This window comes from Schistocerca gregaria, chromosome 1 (genome assembly GCF_023897955.1).
Source record: "Schistocerca gregaria isolate iqSchGreg1 chromosome 1, iqSchGreg1.2, whole genome shotgun sequence".
In the NCBI taxonomy this organism is placed as follows: domain Eukaryota; kingdom Metazoa; phylum Arthropoda; class Insecta; order Orthoptera; family Acrididae; genus Schistocerca; species Schistocerca gregaria.
In genome coordinates, this window is record NC_064920.1 from 1,086,386,508 (window position 1) to 1,086,405,251 (window position 18,744).

General features: G+C 37.7%; 1 protein-coding gene across 2 annotated transcripts in view; it reads right to left on the bottom strand.

Moving 5' to 3' along the window:
- Positions 1-2,248: 2,248 nt before the first annotated feature.
- The window catches only part of LOC126281933 (xaa-Pro aminopeptidase 1-like), a 322,109-nt gene continuing 305,613 nt past the window's right edge, over positions 2,249-18,744 (bottom strand). The window contains exons 9-14 of one of the 2 annotated variants that reach the window (XM_049981279.1): positions 18,350-18,563; positions 17,414-17,647; positions 17,189-17,254; positions 16,980-17,056; positions 12,642-12,737; positions 2,249-12,562 (exon numbers count right to left, since the gene is read on the bottom strand). In XM_049981279.1, coding sequence (XP_049837236.1) covers positions 12,353-12,562; positions 12,642-12,737; positions 16,980-17,056; positions 17,189-17,254; positions 17,414-17,647; positions 18,350-18,563 — 897 coding nt within the window. In that variant the 3' untranslated portion in view covers positions 2,249-12,352. The remainder of the gene's footprint in view (positions 12,563-12,641; positions 12,738-16,979; positions 17,057-17,188; positions 17,255-17,413; positions 17,648-18,349; positions 18,564-18,744) is intronic. The other variant, XR_007551312.1, reaches the window with a different exon arrangement.

The following is an 18,744-nucleotide window of genomic DNA, read 5'->3' on the forward strand; positions in this document are numbered from 1 at the left end:
GACACTGGAGTCGTCAATTGATGATGATGACTGGATGTTTTTTAATCTATGCTCCTTGATTTCATGAGACTTCGTGGCAGACATAAAAGAGATCTGAAAGCTATATTCCTGTTAGCTCTGAATGAGAAGCTGGACAACACCAAGACGGACATGTCGGTGTTTTTTCTTATCGTCATGGGCTGCTTCTGTTTCTTCGGATACATTGTGTACCCCTATGTGTTCACCACTCACTGCTATACCATTGTTGGTGACTGATATCCCTCCAGATCCAACAATGTTCCTTCGGTCTACTCCTCAAGCTGAATCATACACTACTCAGTGATACTGAAAGGTTGTAGAACTGCTATTGTCAATTTCTTAAATTGTAACCATTATTTATATACCACACTGAATAAAGTAGTGTGCTAGATGTTATTACAAAAAATAAACTTTTTACTGTGGGACAGTACTGTCATTCACATACTTTAACCTACTTACATTATTGTAATGAATAGCTGCTCAACAGGAAAATAACATGTCAAAAATTTGTGTCCTGCTGTGTCAGAATGGCTGATATTAGTTGCTCCAAAAAGTGGTAACTGTCTGGACTCATCCTGTAGAACTCATCATTCTGTAAAATTTGTAGAATTTTTTGTGTTGACAGACCCCACAAGAAACCACACCTGAATTATGTTTGATGTTTATAATGCTGTATGGGTGCATCCAGTACTTCCCTTCCTTTTTCAGTTTTTTGAGCTTTAAATGATGACAGGCCACAATAACATCCTCTGCAGAAGTGCTCATGATTGAACTGGAACTGAAACATAAACACAGTTCATGCTGACTTGTCACTTGCCGTATGCCGAGTCACTTTGCTTATCGTGTCGCATAACATGTCATCCCAGTTGGAATACAAGTGTCACATCAATAACTGTCACGTCACTCTATGTTTATTGCAATTTGTCGTATCACACATTGGACCAGCTCAGTGTGAACCATGCCTTAGAATCTTTTGGGTATTGATGGTACCAAAAAAAGTAACTGTAGGCCTATATATAGAAACTTCTGCCCTTGTTTTCCAACATCACTATTGTGATAGATTTCCTAGTTAGTCTGTCCCAAAAACTAGGAGTTCATTTCATTTTTTCTTTGCATTTGCGTGTGCTGCTACTGTTTAATGGAGCAAAATGTCAGGTAGATTGTTTTTTATAACTGCAAAGTGGCAGCCACCAATCATATTTTTAATCATGTGATTTCTTGGTTTTTCATCATCTGTAATCATAGTCTTACCTATAAGAGTACTATTGTATGTGGGATTTGCTCAAGGCCCACAGTTGCTGCTATAGTAAATCTTCCATATGAAACAATCGGATATCAATGCAGTTGCAAATAATTATAGTATTATTCTGATTTTGCAAATTATATGTGGTGTATAGCTTGCTGAATTTTCAAATTTATTAAAAGTATCCTCGTGCTTCTCATTTCCTGTGTGTTTGCTACAGTACAGTTAACAGAGGAAAATCTTGAAGGGTCAGTAAGTTTTTTTAGACTGCTCTTTCAAAAACAAACTTTTCTGAAAACAATTCAGGTGTACTGGGATCAGTATTAATTTGCACTCATTTATTTTCATTCAGTTTTATTAAATATTTTACCCTGGAAGTAATGTATATTACAGATTTGGAAAAAAACTATTTTATTTGGAATAATTGTAGGAAAATTGGTGAAAATTGTTTACACATATGTATCACATTTGAGAAATTAAAAAAAAATAAACATTATACATGCAAATGAATATAACATTTCATATATAAAGATCTTACACACTGTCTTCATGAGAACATATTTTATTTTGTCATTAAACCATGTATAAGGCAGCTCGTGTAACACAGTGACACTTCAGCAAATAGCATTATACAGAAATGTGGCATACATTGTCTTTAACTGCTATCTTATCAAAATTTGTTTCTTCTTTTGCCACTACTTTTGATTACCATTAAATTTAATTACAACACTGAACTACATAAATTCCATTTACATCTTTATTCCTCAACATTTCTATGTATGTCATTTGCACTCACATGTCCATAGAAAAATGTTGCTACTGTATTCTAAGACAATAGTCGATACATTATTAGAGGTAGATTTTCCTTAGTTTGGTTTGCTTGGTTTTAATAATACTCAAGGCAGTGTACAATTGTAAAATAAGTTCAATCATTAGCCCATTCATCTCTCTTCTGGTAAAGTTCAGTGGGTAAACATAACACTGGAGTTCTATAACTCTCAGTTAGCTATATCAGCAATAGGAAGATAAACAAAACATGGATTTTATTGCATAAATTATTCATTATGTCTTACGTATTACCTCTGCCAACTTTATTTTCAGGTAAAATAGTTTACATTTGTGGAAATAGCGAAGATTGCTAAAGTAGCTGTAAATAGGAGTGTAGGACAATAATTTAGAGTGCATTTGAAAGCCAAATACAGAAAGGATTCTGGGTGAGGGAGAGAAGAAAAGCTGACTGGAAGGTTGACATAAAACCAAAATATGAAAATACTAAAATGAGCCAGTTACAAAACTTGGTTCAGAAATGTTGTTCTGATTGGGAAATTAATGTTTCTAATTCTGGGGTCTTCAGGTCTGATCATGAAGAGAATTTTATTACAATAAATTTCACTGTAATTTAGTGGTAATTGTAGTCTACTAAATAAGTGGCAACAATTGCAGTGGTACACAAAAAGGTTGTTAACATGTTCCAAAAAGTAAACATATGACATGTCACTGAATCTACGTGGATAATCACAGTTAAATATTTCAGTAATGACAAACACAGTAAACTTTATTTGGTGGTGATTAAATTTTTTATGTTATGATTCAGTAATGTTCATGCTAACAATTGATACAACACAGTTTAAAAAAAAAAAAAATTTGCATTCAGCACTTTAAATTTTGATTCTTATAAAGCACAAATGTATGATGTAAGCAGACATATTTATATAATACTCTTATGTGAATCATTTTAAAACTACATGTTATTCAAATATGGAGAATATACTATTGCATCTTTACTGAGTGGTCCATAAGTTATTTGTGCCACAGAAACTAGTGTAATCAGAACAACACAGTTATATCAGATTAGATTCTTGGGCTAGAATCTGGCATCCAAGGCATAGTTATTAAATTTACAACATTTGAGTTGGCTGTAACTGTTCACAGATGTTTTTGTGGTGTTACTGATATCAAATTACATTGAATAAAGATATCTGAACACCATCATAAATAGATAACTTTGGTACAAATCAGTTGCATACCAAAATGTCTTTATACACTCTCCTTGCCTGTGACAGAACATGGGACCAATGAAGAGGTCTTGGTGAAGGCTGTCTTTTCCATTTACAGTGTGTAGTTTGTGTTGGGAGGGGAGAGAGAGAGAGGGGGGGGGGGGGCGGCACTTACTATCTGACTCAGACAATAACCTGTAGAAAAGAATTGTGGGTGTCTCAATTATGAAATATACGATAGAACTAAATAACCTAGTGAGCCTGTTTATTTCTGTAACAATGATCCCCAGTAAATGATTGCTGGACACAACATGCCTCTCTTTTCTTTTCAACTTGTAATTATGATGTAATGATCCCACTCTTGGTAGTAAGAAGAAATCTGTTGTGCCAGTTTTTGTATACTTTGCTGAGATGATATGTCATTAATCTATGTTAAACTTGTAACTTCATTATGCACGGCATTTTAGGGCAAAAGAAATGATTGTAGTACTGTAGAGTCACAACAATGTCATTGGCAGTTTCTGATTTAGCATGTCGTCAACTGCTTAATCTACCTAAGCTTCTATGGCTGTCTTAGCGTTTTGGGACTCTACATTTTGAGGAGATACTATTACAATTTTGTAAGTAGTAGGTTGTTTCTATTTTAATATACTCTTTTGAATGAATAAGTAGTTCATCACTTGTACTTTTTTTTAGCTAAAAGCATCTCTTCAGATGGAGTTTTTCAATTCCTCATGATGCTGAATAGCTACTGTTGTTCCAGTTAATAAAAGTGACCTATCAGTTGTGTATTAATTTCCTGTATTATTGTATATTTCTTCCAGCTTTTAACAGCGCTTTGGGCCTACATTTGACAATGCATTAGTTGCCCTGGTCATACGTGTACCTATTACTCTTCATTTTGCGACTCTTTCTTGATGCCAGTCAGGTTACAGTATTCGTAATGCACCACTTTTAATAAAGGGGCAGAGAGAAGGAATGAAAACCTCTTAATCATTACATGTCATTAAATCATCTGATATCTTTCTCTCACACAAATGAATATATTCCATGCTACTTGCATTCCTCGTGTAATTTATAATTTTCACAAAAAAATGAGTTATGGTAATGGAAAGACATTGGTGGAATATCCTCTTAAGCAGCAGCAGCAGGAGAAAACACACATAAAGGTATTGAAATATGTAAGCTTTCAAAGTCAGTGGCTCCTTCTGGCAGAAGGGTTGAAGGGAAATGAAGAAAGGGAAACAAAAGGACTGGTGAGGTTTTGGAAATGGGAAGAGTTTGGAAAAGTTGCCCAGAACCCTGGCTCTAGAGATTTATCAGAAGGGATGAGAAGGATACGCAAACCAGTTATTTTATAGTTTCAAAAACTTATTATTTTCATGGATGTATTAGCCTGTGTGGCCATTATTCCTTCTTATGTAATCCCCTTGGCAGTCATCGTCGTCTGTCTTTTTCGAACTGTCATCAGTTTTTACCTTATGTGCTAGTTTGTTCATTTGTTTCTCTGTACCATCTATTTTAACTAACGTCTTGCCCCATCACCTTTTCCAGTACTGATTTTCGTGCACAAGTCCATTGTTGTTCATGAATTTGCATATAACACTTCGTTTATCATTCACTACACTGCAGGGCCTTCTCCTGATCGTCTTCCATCAATTTATTTGCAAATTTGAAGCAATTTCCTCAATCCCCCCCTTACTTACCTTTCTTTTACAGGATTATTTAAGTTTTCGTTGATTAGTTTTTTGCCGTACTGCTCTGATCGACTTTCCTGTTGTCTCTGGATTACATTTTCTCTCATTACTTCCTCTTCTGTTTGTCCTGTTTTTAAAATTTTGTCTGATTTCACAACTTGTTCAATCACAATTTTTTACAGTCATAATTTTTTCCTAATGTACAGTCATCTTTTCTGGCAAGAAATTCTCACCCACTCATTACGTCTTGTTAACCATTTTTTGTTCTTGTGATTTTCATACAAATTTTTGTAATCTTTCCCTTGCTTTTCTTCCTTTTTTCTCTCTTTTCTCCTGTCTCTGCTTCTTTTTTGCCTCTTCCAACATCTCTTAACACTCCAGCCTTCCTCTCTTTCCATGACGAATCCCATCAAATGTTGCATTTGTTTCTTCAAAAACATGCTTTTGCACTATCAGACCCAAGGTCCCACATTCCGTTTCTTGAAGTCTGGTCAATCCTGGGACATTGAAAGTCCCCATTCCTGGATGTAATCCTGTTCTACACCAGCTCCCCTTACAATTCCAAGTACAGCAATTTCTTGCAGTTACATGGCTAATCTGTGTTCCATATGTCTCATCTGTCAATTTCTTCTCCACCAGACTTATCTCGTACAAAATCTTGCGGTTATCTGCCATCTCTTGTTTCATTGGATGGTATCATTCAGCAAACCAAGTTCAGAATGCAACAACAGACCAGGCTTCACCTCAAAAAGCTATCCCACCTTCTCGTAAACTACATCAATAGTGGCTTTTCCCGCCCTGTCCCTCTCCAGCTTCCTAAACAGCCACAATATCAACAACCTCTCCTGTCTACAACCTGAACTTGGATAAACTGATTAATGTCTCCCAGCCTTCACTAATGTCTTCTAGAGGAATAATAACTCATGATCACAAGAACCAGCCGGGACAGCACAGTGTTCTTAACCTCTCCCCTCCTCAGTTATCTATATTATTCAAAGGTCTCACTTTCAGCCATAAATCTGCATTTAATCACGTGGTTTTGGTGAAGGACCTACTTTCCTTCACACACAATGTCTACTGGAAATACAGTTTTTCAACCTAATTCCTAAACCTTTCCAACAACAAAACTGATATTGAACCCTGCTTTGAACGTTCCGATCTTGATTCAACTTGATCCACTACCTCAAAATTGTACCTTACAAGCCTAACACCCAACATTGGTTCACAACCCTTCCTCAGGTCCCTTCAATATAACCTGAAGCTGTCCACCATAGAACTCCAGGCTCTCATTGCCTAAAACCTAATGACTCCATCATTATCCTCCCAGCGATTTAGGGATCTACCACTGTGGTACTTGACCAACAGTTGTATGTAAACAACGGTCTATGCCAGCTGTCTGACATCTCTACATACAGCATCTGACATCTCTACATACAGCATCTGACATCAGAATCCCATCCCTGTGATTCAAGCTGACCTACAGACCCTCCTTAACATCTCTGGCTCCTAACACCTCAATCCATATAACTTCTTACACCACCCAAAGCAAGGACTCCAATCTTCTACCTTCTTAAGATCCAGAAACCCAATCACCTTGGCTGTCCCATAGTTACTGGCTTCAAAGCACTCATTGAACTTGTATCTGCATTAGTTGATCAACACTTGCAATCAGTAATACAAAGACTTCCCTCCTATCTTAAAGACAGCAATTATTTTCTAGACCATCTGAGGTCTGTGCCTGTCCTACACCCATCACACACCTCGCTTTTCACCAATGATGCCACCTCCATCTATACCACCAACATCCACCACGTCCATGGTCTGTCTGCTGCTGAACATTTCCTCAATCAGTACATATCTGATTGCAAATCTCGAGTCTCTCCTTCCTATCCCATCCATCAAGGTTTCCCTGACCTGGGGTTCTGGACAACTTTTTCAGACTCTCCCCATTTCCTAAACCTCACCAGTCCTTTTCCTTTGCCCCTTGTCCTTCCCATTCAACACTTCTGCCAGAATAAGGAACTGGTGGCTCTGAAAGCTTACATATTTCAATATATTTATGTATATTTTCTCCTGCAGCGACTTGGTAGATTTTTTTTTTATCAATCCAGTCAAACTATATTTTCAAAAATTGATGATTTTCTTTTGATATATTAGCTTGGTGGAATATAAATAATTTAAGGAGTAAAGATAATAACTTACTGAATAGTTGAGGTGCTGAGTTACTGACAGACACAAAACAAAGATAAAGAACTGTGCTAGCTTTCAGTTGAATCCTCCTTCCGAACTATAGACTACATGTACACATACCTCTAGGGCTACATTGTTCTGGCTGACTACACTGTGCGGGTACTGCATCTCAATTTGAGTGAGAGATTTTGTCAAATGGATTGGTCAGTGAGGCAGAAGACAGAGAACAAGAGGGAGGGTTGGGGCAGGTGGATAACACCTGTTAGCAAGAGGCAGAGGATCAGAATGTGGCACCTGTGAACTCATTTGAGCCACAGGCAGGGGCAACTGAAGTGAGCACATGATGAAGTGGAGGAGACCAAACAGAGAGGTCGTTGGATTGGGGAAGGAAGTCGGCCATGCCCTTTCAAGGGAACCATCCTGGCATTTGCCTGGTAGGGAAATTGTGGGAATCCTAAATCCGGATGGCCGGACGCGGGATTGAACCATCATTATCCCAGATCTGAGCCCAGTGTGCTAACCACTACGCCACCTTGCTCCGTGAGTGGATTGAAAGGGTTAATAGAAAACACGAAGAGAGAGGCTAGAGAAGAGCATGTGGGTGAGTGCAGGATGAGTGAAATTAGGGTCAGAGGGAAGGATGGAGGTGACTGTGGGGCATGGGCTAACAGAGATTAAGACTGGGAGGATTACGGGATCAAAGGACAACTCCCAGCTATGTAATTCAAAGAAAGAAATGAAGATTAGGGTTTATGTCCCATTGACATTGAGGTCCTTAGAGACTGAACATAAGATCGGAACATTTTAAAGATAGGGAAGGAAATTGGCTGTGCCCTCTCAAAGGAACCACTCCAGGATTTGTCTGGGGCAGTTTAAGAAAAGCACAGAAAACTGAAATCAGGATGGTCGCAGATGCATATTTGAACTGTCATCATCTCGAATGTGAGTCCAGTGTGCTAACCATTGCAGCTTAATTCAGGGAAGCTTGTGTTGAGACAAGGATCTAGATGGCATAGGTTGTTTACTGTTAAAATTCTGAGTGTATACTTAGAAGAGTGAAGTGATGTATTACTTCCTCCTATATGTCTCTTGTGGAAAGGTCAAGAAGATAAAACTAGAGAGATTCAACCTCACACGGTGGTTTACCAACAGTTGTTCAACCCAAGGACCATTTGCGGCTGGAACAGGAAATGAAGTAAGTAACAGTGGTACAGAAAGTACTCTCTGCCCACACCCTAAAGATGTAAATAAAGAAGAAGATGAAGCACCCTTTGAAACTGAGCATGTTGTACTCCACAGTGTGTTCTGCCAATGGGTGGTCAGCAGCCCCATGACCCTAACCCACTCATCCTGCCCTCACATCCTTTTCTGCTCAGTCTCCCCTTTCCTCTGATCTGCCTCCATCACTCAACCCCTTCCCCATCATTTTGCTTCAGCCAGAATGTGCTTAATGGTGCTACATTTCTATCCTTACTTCCTGCTGCCTGTCTCTGCCGCCATCCAGCCACCCTTCCCCAATACTCCTTGGAACACTCCACCTCCTTCGAGCTGCAATTTAGCCATCTAGAACAATACAGCTTTTGAAGTGTGTGTGTGTGTGTGTGTGTGTGTGTGTGTGTGTGTGTGTGTGTAAAACTATGAAGAAGGGATCCAACCGAAAGCTAGCAATATTCTCAGTTTGCTTACGTCTCTGTTGATGATTCACCTGGAATTGTTATTCTCATTAAATTAAAAATTCAAGTAAAATCTTTACAATGTAGGAAAAGATAGATTTCTACTTGCCGTAGAGATGACACATTAATCTGCAGGCAGTCACAATTAAAAGACACTTATACATAAGCTTCTGGCCACAGCCATTGTCAGAAAAAGAGAAACACACACTATTCATTCACACAAGCAAGCACACCTCACACACATGGCCAACTCCGGCCTGATCTCCCAGAGTTGTAGATCATGTGTGCATGAGGTGTTCTTGCTTATGTGAATGAATGCTGTGTTTTTCTCTTTTTGTGATGAAGGCTATGGCTGAAAGCTTATGTGTAAGTGTCTTTTAATAATGCCTATCTGCAACTTAATGTGTCAGCTTTATGGTAAGGAGAAATTTATCTTTTCCTGCATTGTTGATATTCTTACGTGGTGTTTCCAAGCAAAATGTTTGATGTTTGTTTTTTTGTTCAGATATTATCTTTATTCCTTGAGTTATTACCAGGGAGGGTGGGATATTGGATGTTCGATCACACTGTCTTCGTTGCAGCTTCCCAGTTCAACAAGTCAAGCAATTGACAACTATTTTCTCAATTGATTCATACTTTTATCTTCCTGTGATGCAAACTTGACTTCAGAGCTTTGTTATTATGTAGCGGTCTGTTGACTCATTCATTCTGACTGGAAATTGCAATCCACACACTGACAGTTCTTTATTCACAGTCCCTTTTTGCTGTGTCTTCAGTTAAATCTCTTAAACACATCATGTTGCTTTTTAATCACTGCAACTTTCTTTATTTTCTTTTACTTACTGTCACATATAAGCATGAGTATAATGGTACAATAAAACTGATACTTCCTTATTACCCTTTGTGGCTATTTTAAAAGTGAGTTAATCTTTTTCTTTTTTGTTCTACACTTACTTTTATTTACTGTCACATCTAATCATGAATAAAAATAATGATAACACCAGTATATATTAACTTCCTTCTGTACTTACTCCGATGTTGCATTATTGTGTCTCTCTTCTGTTTCATATTCCTAGGATAATATAGGCTAATGGAAGCTTCTATGGAATGTCTAATTAAATTGTTTGGAAAAAAAGGCAATTTCAGTTTTTGATGGTACAACAGTAGTTCAAACCAATGAGGAGAGATGTTATTTAACAAGAAAATTTACTTCATGATGGGTACCACAGCCAACTAATGGAAGTACATCATGTGAATTCTCAGTCATTTTCTTATGTATGAAATATTCTTCTAGCTCATCACTCAGTAATGGGTTAAAAATTGAAAATAGTTGTTAAATGAAAAACTGGTCAAAATAAATATAGCCTAAATGGAAAAACGTCTCATGAAACGTAGAAATCATCTGGGACCAGTGGATAAGAAGACAGTTTAGTCAGCTGGTTGGAGATATCTTGATAAGTTTCTGGAACAATGTCAGACAGTTTACACTGAACAAAATAAAGACGTGGCCACTGGAAATAACTGGTCAGGAAAAGGAAAATAAAAACGAAGGGAGGAAAGCAGGAAAATAATGAAGAGAGAAGAAAAGAAGCTACTATCATACAGAATTATGAAAGTGTACTTTAACAACATTATGAAAAGAATCATTGCTACTCATCATATATTGGAGGTGCCGAGTCGCAGATAGGCACAACAGAAAGATTGCCAGAAAACGAGCTTTCAGCCAACAAGGCCTTCAGTGAAAACAGACAATAAAATACAAATGCAGCTCATACACATATGACCACAGTTTCTGGCCACTATAGCCTGACAGTTGGCTACAGCAGCCAGGGATTGTGCCTGTGTGTGTTTGAGTTACATTTGCACGCATGTGCAGCTGTGTGTGGGGGGAGAGGGGGGGGCGGCATGTGCATGTGCGCGCACATTGTCTACTTTCGGCAACCGTCTTATTGGCCAAAAGCTTATTTTCTGACAGTATTTTCAATGTGCCTATCTGCGACAATCCTTTTCATAATATTGCCACATTCCATCCTGGATTTTCCATTGTTCAAAAGTGTACTTAATTTTTAGAAGTGGAAAAAAGTAACAGAAAAGAAGGTGCAACAGATTAGAACTCCTTTTTTTGGTATCATCAGTACTGAGTACTTGTTTTGTAATCTATTTTTATATATGGAGTTGTAAAGAACTGGTGTAGAGAGGGACACTCATGATTGAATCATTAGTCTGTAATATAGCAAAGTCTACATCATTGTGTTGCAGAGAGAGTTCTACAACATGGTGCTGTATGTTAATGTGTGTAATATTTACTTGTGCTGTTTCATTCTTACATAAAGCATTGCGTTGATCAGCATAGTGCAGAAACCTGAAATTGTGTGCAGGTTAACTGATGTGCAACATGAATATTTTAGAGATGGATGTCGCTGAACGCTATGTAGGGTCCATAGGGCATATTTAGAGTAAGCAGAATTCTTCTGAGGTACAATAATCACTTCTCAAATACCTCTCAGCACCATTTCAAATATTGCTGTCCTAACTTCAAAATGTGTGTGTGTGTGTGTGTGTGTGTGTGTGTGTGTGTGTGTGTGTGTGTGTGGAGAGAAGGACAGTGCCTACTACTATCCACTTCATATCTGTTAGTGGCAAAACACAGTAGAGGAAGTAGATAGCAACTCAAACCATCATGGTAGTTGCTCCCAAAATTAACATTTCAGAACTCTGCTGAATGTAACTTACTTTGAATGTGCATTTGATTCCATCAACCGCCATCTCGTATCTCTCCCAGTCTTGACTAATTCTAAACCCTCCTTATAGTTCTAGTACTTGCTCTTGTCTTCCATTCAACCTTTTCATGTCTCTGTAATAATTCTTTTGCTTTTCTTCTCCTAATTACCTATGCTATGTTTACCTGTATTTTTCCCTATATTGAAATCGTATGTTCCTTCTTTTATTATGTACTTTTATTTTATGATTTTCTGTTACAGTTTCATATTACAATGTATAAACACACCATTCCCATATATACCACATTTCCTGCACAGTGACTTCCGTGGTAGTAGTGCTACACAGGGATATAGCAGATGGCATTAAATGTCTCTCATCTGCAGAAACATAGCTGACAGATGCCCGAGGAGTTTTGATTAAGATGTGTGTTCCAGTTTAGCTTGTCAACCTTTATAAACATTGAAATCCACAACTACAACCGCCAAAATGTTTCTTCATTTTTATTGTGCCTTTAATAAATTTTATTATCCTTTGACTGTCTCATGCTTATATACCTATGAATAAATAACAGTAGTAAAAATATTTCATTGCACATTTCAAGGAAAAAAATAGAAGCCCTTTGCTCAGGGATGAGGCTATTCATGACATCTTAACAATATGTAAAAATGACTTCATGCTTTGAAATTTTAATATGCCAAAATAAAGTTTTGCTCACATTATGTGCATTTCAAAAATGTGATTTTCCAGCAACTCATAACATCAGATTATTTTATTTTATTATGGTCTGTGAACATCGTATGTGTATCTGATGTTTTAAAAGAGCCAACATATCAACATAGCAAAAAAAATGAACATCCTGCATAATGGAGTATAAGCTGTTGCCCTGTTATATCGTGCACAATATGGAGGCACATATCCTGTTTTCGACATCATCCAATAAAAACCCTTCATTCTCTTCTGATGTTTCAGTTCTGCTCCCACTAAGCTTCGAATCTGTGAGTTGTATTCATTCAGCCAGTCCCTCTGGTAACACAAGTGCATATTAGTACAGCAAATAAGTTATAATGAATAAAATGTGTGTTTATGATTTTGAATGACTTACTTGTTCGCTGGTAAGCATTTCTTCCTTTATAAGTTTTGGTTCATATGGTACAAGTGTTACAGTTTTAAACCCATAATAGGTCTTGTGAGATTGGTGCTGAAAAACAAGATGGGAGATAACTAATGCCAGACTGCAAATATATACACTATAAAAGTCACATGACTCTTCATAATTAAATTATACTTAAAAGTCAGAGCAAGCAGGAATATTTTATTTTTCACTTGACTGGGCAGGCCAGCAATATCTAAACAAGTCAGTAAACTTAAACACAGCGATTGAAAAACCTTTCGAACATATTGCTCCAAATTATAAAATTTTAATTTTTAAAAATATTTCCTAAAGAATATTAAGTAACTTACTGAGTAACCTGTTATCTTCCCATAAACATAGTCAGCCTTATAGCCTTATGTTATGCTATCTGCATAACTGTTGATTAGAGCTCTTGATAGACTCGAGGGGGTGGGGTGGGGGGGAGAAAAGACAAGCATAGAAATTATTCCATTACTTTACATTGGTATTTTGGATTTTCTTCAGGGAACAGGTTACTAAGTTAATCAAGTCTCTCAAAAGAAGTAATTTTGCAGGTTATGGCAAATTTTCTTGCGCAGACTACTGAAGTTAGTGTCACAAATGGGAAGAATGCAGTGAGGTGTGCTAGTGAGATTAACAGGTGCTGACCAAATGACCCCAAATGATGCATTGTTGGTAATTTTAGGAATATTCCTGTTGACTTGGAAATCAGGAACAGAATCAAAAGACAGAAGAACGATAGTTGCATCTGCAGAACTCCACAGCACTACTGTGGGACCATACAACTATTCCTGCCATACAGAGTGAGGTGGCACTGTAGTCAACACACTGAATTCATCTAGATTGAATTTTTCCAGGGTTTCCTCAAATCGCTTAAGCAAATACCAGTGCCACATCTCTCTCTCTCTCTCTCTCTCTCTCTCTCTCTCTCTCTCTCTCTCTCTCTCACTCTCCCCCCTCAACTATTGACACCTATTAAAACAGTTAAGTCAGCATTCACTCAGTTCCTACAAATATTAGAGTTATTTTTTCTCAGTGCTTTTTTAACTGAACAAATCAAACTACAGTATATACTAATGAGATTAAGCAACTTATCGGCATGCAGTTATTTTTCCTTTATCATCACTTGAGACATTTTGCTTCTTGGGCTGAAGCATCATTAGAGCTGTTTTACTATGAAGTTATTCATAAAGATAAATTTTGTAGTTGTACATTAACGTACCCGCAATTGGGGAATGAATCCTTCTACAAAATTCTGAGTGCAGAAGCCCTACTGATACACTGATATATAAGGTGAAAGGTGTCTGATGCTTGTAAAAATATAATTAAGTAATTTCTTGCAAATGACTTTAACCTCATTGCTCAAGGGATAACTGCTGAAAATGGGTACACAAATGTTCTTCAAATTAACTGTCTTGAGTCATAAAATCATTTGTGGCACAGATGATTGTTTCTGTGGAAAATTTTCTCCTGCTTCACTGAATGTTAACATTCTATCTGACGATCATAAGTCGTACAATAAATTGATATATTTTTTCCTATAATGTGGCCGTCATACACAGACTTGGATCAGGTGAAGGATGGAGAAGGAAATCGACTGTGTCCTTTCCAAAGAAACCATCTTGGCATTTGCATAAGCAATTTAGGGAAACCATGGAAAACCTTAAACTGGATGAACAGACACATAACTCAAATAAAAATATGTTATAACTCTTCAGGCTTTCCCGGTGAGATCTTGACATGTGGAATAATCTAGTCTACTGCCTGATGTTTGTGTCGCTCTGGCACAATATTTCGGCCACTTAACTTGTTACCTTCTTCAGGTTGTACCTGAGACTGCCGTATTGGAGGATCTTGTCCAGGTAGCACCAGAAGAAGGCAATGAGTTACGTGGCCGAAATATTGTGCCAGAGCGACACAAACATCCGGCAGTAGACCCAATTATTCCACATGTCAAAAATATGTTAAATAAGAATTCCTTGGTTTTACTCTACAAAGGGCAAGAAGAGATGAAATCAGAAATGAAGACATATGGAAAGACCTGCAAGTAGAAGTGACCATGGAGGAAAGCCTTAGAGCAGTGAGACTGAAGCAGTTTGGTTTAGTGAAGTGGATGTAGTCCAGCTAAATTCCGCATCAGTATTAGAAAGGAATGTGTCTGGACAAAGACTACTGGATATCCAAGAAAGAGGTAGGTGAGGCAGGTTAACAAAGAATTTCGAAAGGAAAGGATATGTAGGCAAAGCATCTGAAAACATCCTAAGCCACCTTGCTGTAAGAACCCAATGACAACAATGATGTGGCCCTGTAATTCTTAAGTAAAACATAAGATAAGGGAAAGCAACTACTCACCTTTAGCAGGCTATGTGTGGTGCAGACACAAGCGACAGAAAGTACTGTTCAGTAGCTTTCGAGTTTTGGCTCTTTTTTATAGTAGAAAGGACACACACACACACACACACACACACACACACACACACACACACTGCCGCAGCTGTTTGTTGAGCAGTTGCCTGGACCAACGGATGGGGGCATGTGATAGGGAAGGGCACACAAGGCAAGGAGGTGGGGGCAGGGTAGTGTGAGGCAGGAGTGGGAAAAACATATGACTCAGCAGCTGCAAAGAAGATGACAGGAGTTATGAGGGGGTAGATATAGAAAGATGGAGAGGGGCAAGATGGAGTTGAGTGAGGAGGAAAGGGGAAAAAGAGAGAGAAAATGGGGGTGGGGGGGGTGGGGAGGGTGGAACATAATGGGAGAAGGCAGTACACAATCTAGATGGGGAAGGAGTAGTGTGGAAAAAGGTAAGGTGAGGCAATGGGAAACAGGCTAGCGGACTTTTAGGCTAGGAGAATTATGAGAAAGCAGGATATGGTTGGAGAGAGAATTCTCACCTTTGTAGTTGAGAGAAAGTTGTGCTGGAAGGGAATATCCAAATGGCATGTGTAATGACGCAGCTATTAAAGTATCTTTGGTTGTAGTTAGGCTTCTGGATAGTCAAGTTTGCTGTTGGCAACTGTTTGGCAGTGGCCGTTCATGCGAGTAGAGAGTTGGTCACCTACCATGCCCTAGAATGCTGCACAGGAATTGCAGCATGGCTGCTTTGACATGTGGCTCTGCCTTTTATAGTATAGGAAATGCCTACGACTGAATTGCAGTTGCAGTTGGAGGTGGTAGATGGTTGTATGGGACATACATGCGGGACGCATGCAGTGCCAGACTAAAACAGGGGTGGTCAAGGATATTCTGTAGGTTGAATTGGCGGCAGAATATAATGTCCATCATCTCAGGATTCAATGAGAAGCAGTCGAAACCCTGGTGAAGGATACGGTTGAGCTTTTCAATGCCTGGCTGATAACGGATGAACAACATCAGAGAAGGTTGTCAATCAACAGGTTTATTGGTGCCAGAGGAAGAGAGATTTTTGGATGAGCTGGATAAGATATTGTCTGTCAATAAAGACTCTGGTAAGATAATCAGTATATTTGTGCAACTCTTGCTTTTCAATGCAGATGGAGTGTCCATGGATGGTGAGGCTGTAAGGAAGACTTTTTGGCATGGAATAGGTTACAGCTTTGAAAGTGGAGATATTGTTGGTGGTTGGTGTGCTTGAAATGAACAGACATATTTATGGAGCCATCTGCGAGTTGGGGATCGACATCTGGGAAGGTACATTGTTGAGGTGAGAACCAGGTGAACTGGGTTTGGCAGTAAGTGTTGAGATTATGAAGGAAAGAGCAGATGTTGATCTTTTGGTGAGTCCAGAACTAAAACTAAAAATTTCTGTTCTGTGCTGGATGAATATCTACTCCAAAAGTCACTTTCTAACTGCCTTTTTGTCTTTTCTATCTGCGACTCAGTATCTCTGCTATATGGTGAATAGTAACTGCCTTTTTTGTAATATTTTTACATTCCATCCTGGATTCTCTTAAAAATATTTAGAATTTTAGTTGTACAATGTAATACAGAAGCAAATTCCACAGCATCTGAAGATGGAATTTTCAAGTCCGAAACCTGTCATCATGAGTCTCTAAATAAAGCTATTTAAAGCAAAATTGCACTTGGTTGAAATTTTTAGTTCAATATGGTTACAATTTTATTTAACCTCATTTCTCAAATGCGAATGACAGAATAATAAAGTGTGTGGTTTTGATACTTATGTACATATAAATGTGACTGCTTTTTTCTATAACATGCCTCAACTTCTTATCAAAAACATATATTGTGTAAGTGTAAGAATCACACCATATCCTGACAAAATACCACCAATATGAAAGGTTGAATATGGTATCCACAAATGCTTTATACCTCCGTTTGTCTTCGTTCTACTTCCAAGATGTTTTCTAGACGAACGCCAAAGTGACCTTCCTTATAGTAACCAGGTTCTGAAAGATGTTTCAATGAAAATAGATTTACTAAAAATTAGCTTTTAATATACTACTTTTGTTATTGTTTCGTATCATTTGAAAGAAAATTGTTTCCAGTAAATTAAAGATTAGAGTTGTAGAAATACTTGCCATTAGAGAAGAACTGACCCTTCTGGAATGTCTCATTTCCTGTGCTGTACACTACTATAATTGGAGCTGCAAAATACCATTAGTCCAAGTTATGTCCTTCCACAAAATGCTTAGGGGTAAGAAATATCTATTAAAGTGATTGATGACAATATGCATATGTGATACATAATCTTAGATTGAAAACCTTTTTAAATGATGTCATTTTAGGACCGTTTTATTACTTACATTCATGTACACTTAGATAAGAACCTATTCCATGCCCTGTTCCATGCTGATAATCAAGACCAACTTTCCACAAAGGAGCACGGGCAAGTACATCTATGTTTGATGTTTGTACATCTTCTGGAAATATCAATGAGGCCATCTGTATGGAACCAATTAATACACGTGTGTATACTTCTTTCTGAAAGTCTGTGGGTTCCCCAAAATGCAAAGTGCGTGTGACATCAGTTGTCCCATCTAGAACAAAAAGATTAATGTTCAGTATGAAAACTTTGTACCTTAAGTCCAGTAAACAAAATGAAATTTTTAATGCCACATTATTTGGAAGCCTTTGCAATTACATTACTAGCGACAGCAAATTGCCCCTACATATCCGCTTCTGAAAAACTCTCGGAAATTTAACGTGTTGTATAGAGCCTGGTTCATTCCTTTTTTAGTTTAATGGGTCAGCGAGCCACATGTATCTGCTGTAGAATTTTAATATCTTCTTGTTTGAGCTCTTTCGTGATTTTGTAACCATATTTTTAGTATAGTTGGTAAAGATCTTGACATCGGGTGCCCAAACAATTCTGTCACCACAATTACCATCACCACTGCTACTCATAGAGGCATTTGTTACGTGAAGCAAGTGCTTTTTTAGATTGTTGGACAATTAATTGGTCAGTTTAGAAGTTACCACCATTTATTCTGATCATTACTGCTACTTAATAATTTCCTGTTTTTTGATTTTTTTTTTTTTTTTTTTTTTTTTTTTTTTTTTTTTTTTGCGTGGTTATGTACTCTCACATCAATTGCCATTTGCTAAGAAATTGGTATTCTCAAATATGTACAACTTGCAAGTTATAATGTGAATCTTTTTTAAATAATAATAAATCATGGATGTCACTTAGAAATTAGTAAAAGTTTTTAAAACATTATCTTCCACTCGGTTTCACTTACCTAAATATTGTCCACCAGAGTCAAGCACAAGCATGCTACTGTTATCAATTGTGAGGCTAGTGATGTTGTTTGGCTCATAGTGTGGTAATGCTCCATTGGGACCAAATCCTGCAATTGTAGCAAAACTAGGCCCACGACTCAGCTTTTGCTCCCTGCGAAACTCATCTACTGTTTCTGCTACAGTGAGTTCATCCCAAATGAAGCCATCTTTCATCTGAAACATTCAGTCACAATAAATAAGACAGTTTTATCAAGGTAACTCCTAGTATGTATGTAATCACAGCGTGGCTTATTCATATTACTAGCAGTGAAAAAATTAGCGGTGATAGCTAAGTTTACAGAGATTACAAGAGTTTTAATATTATGTCCTCACATAAAATGACAAAGTTTGAGAA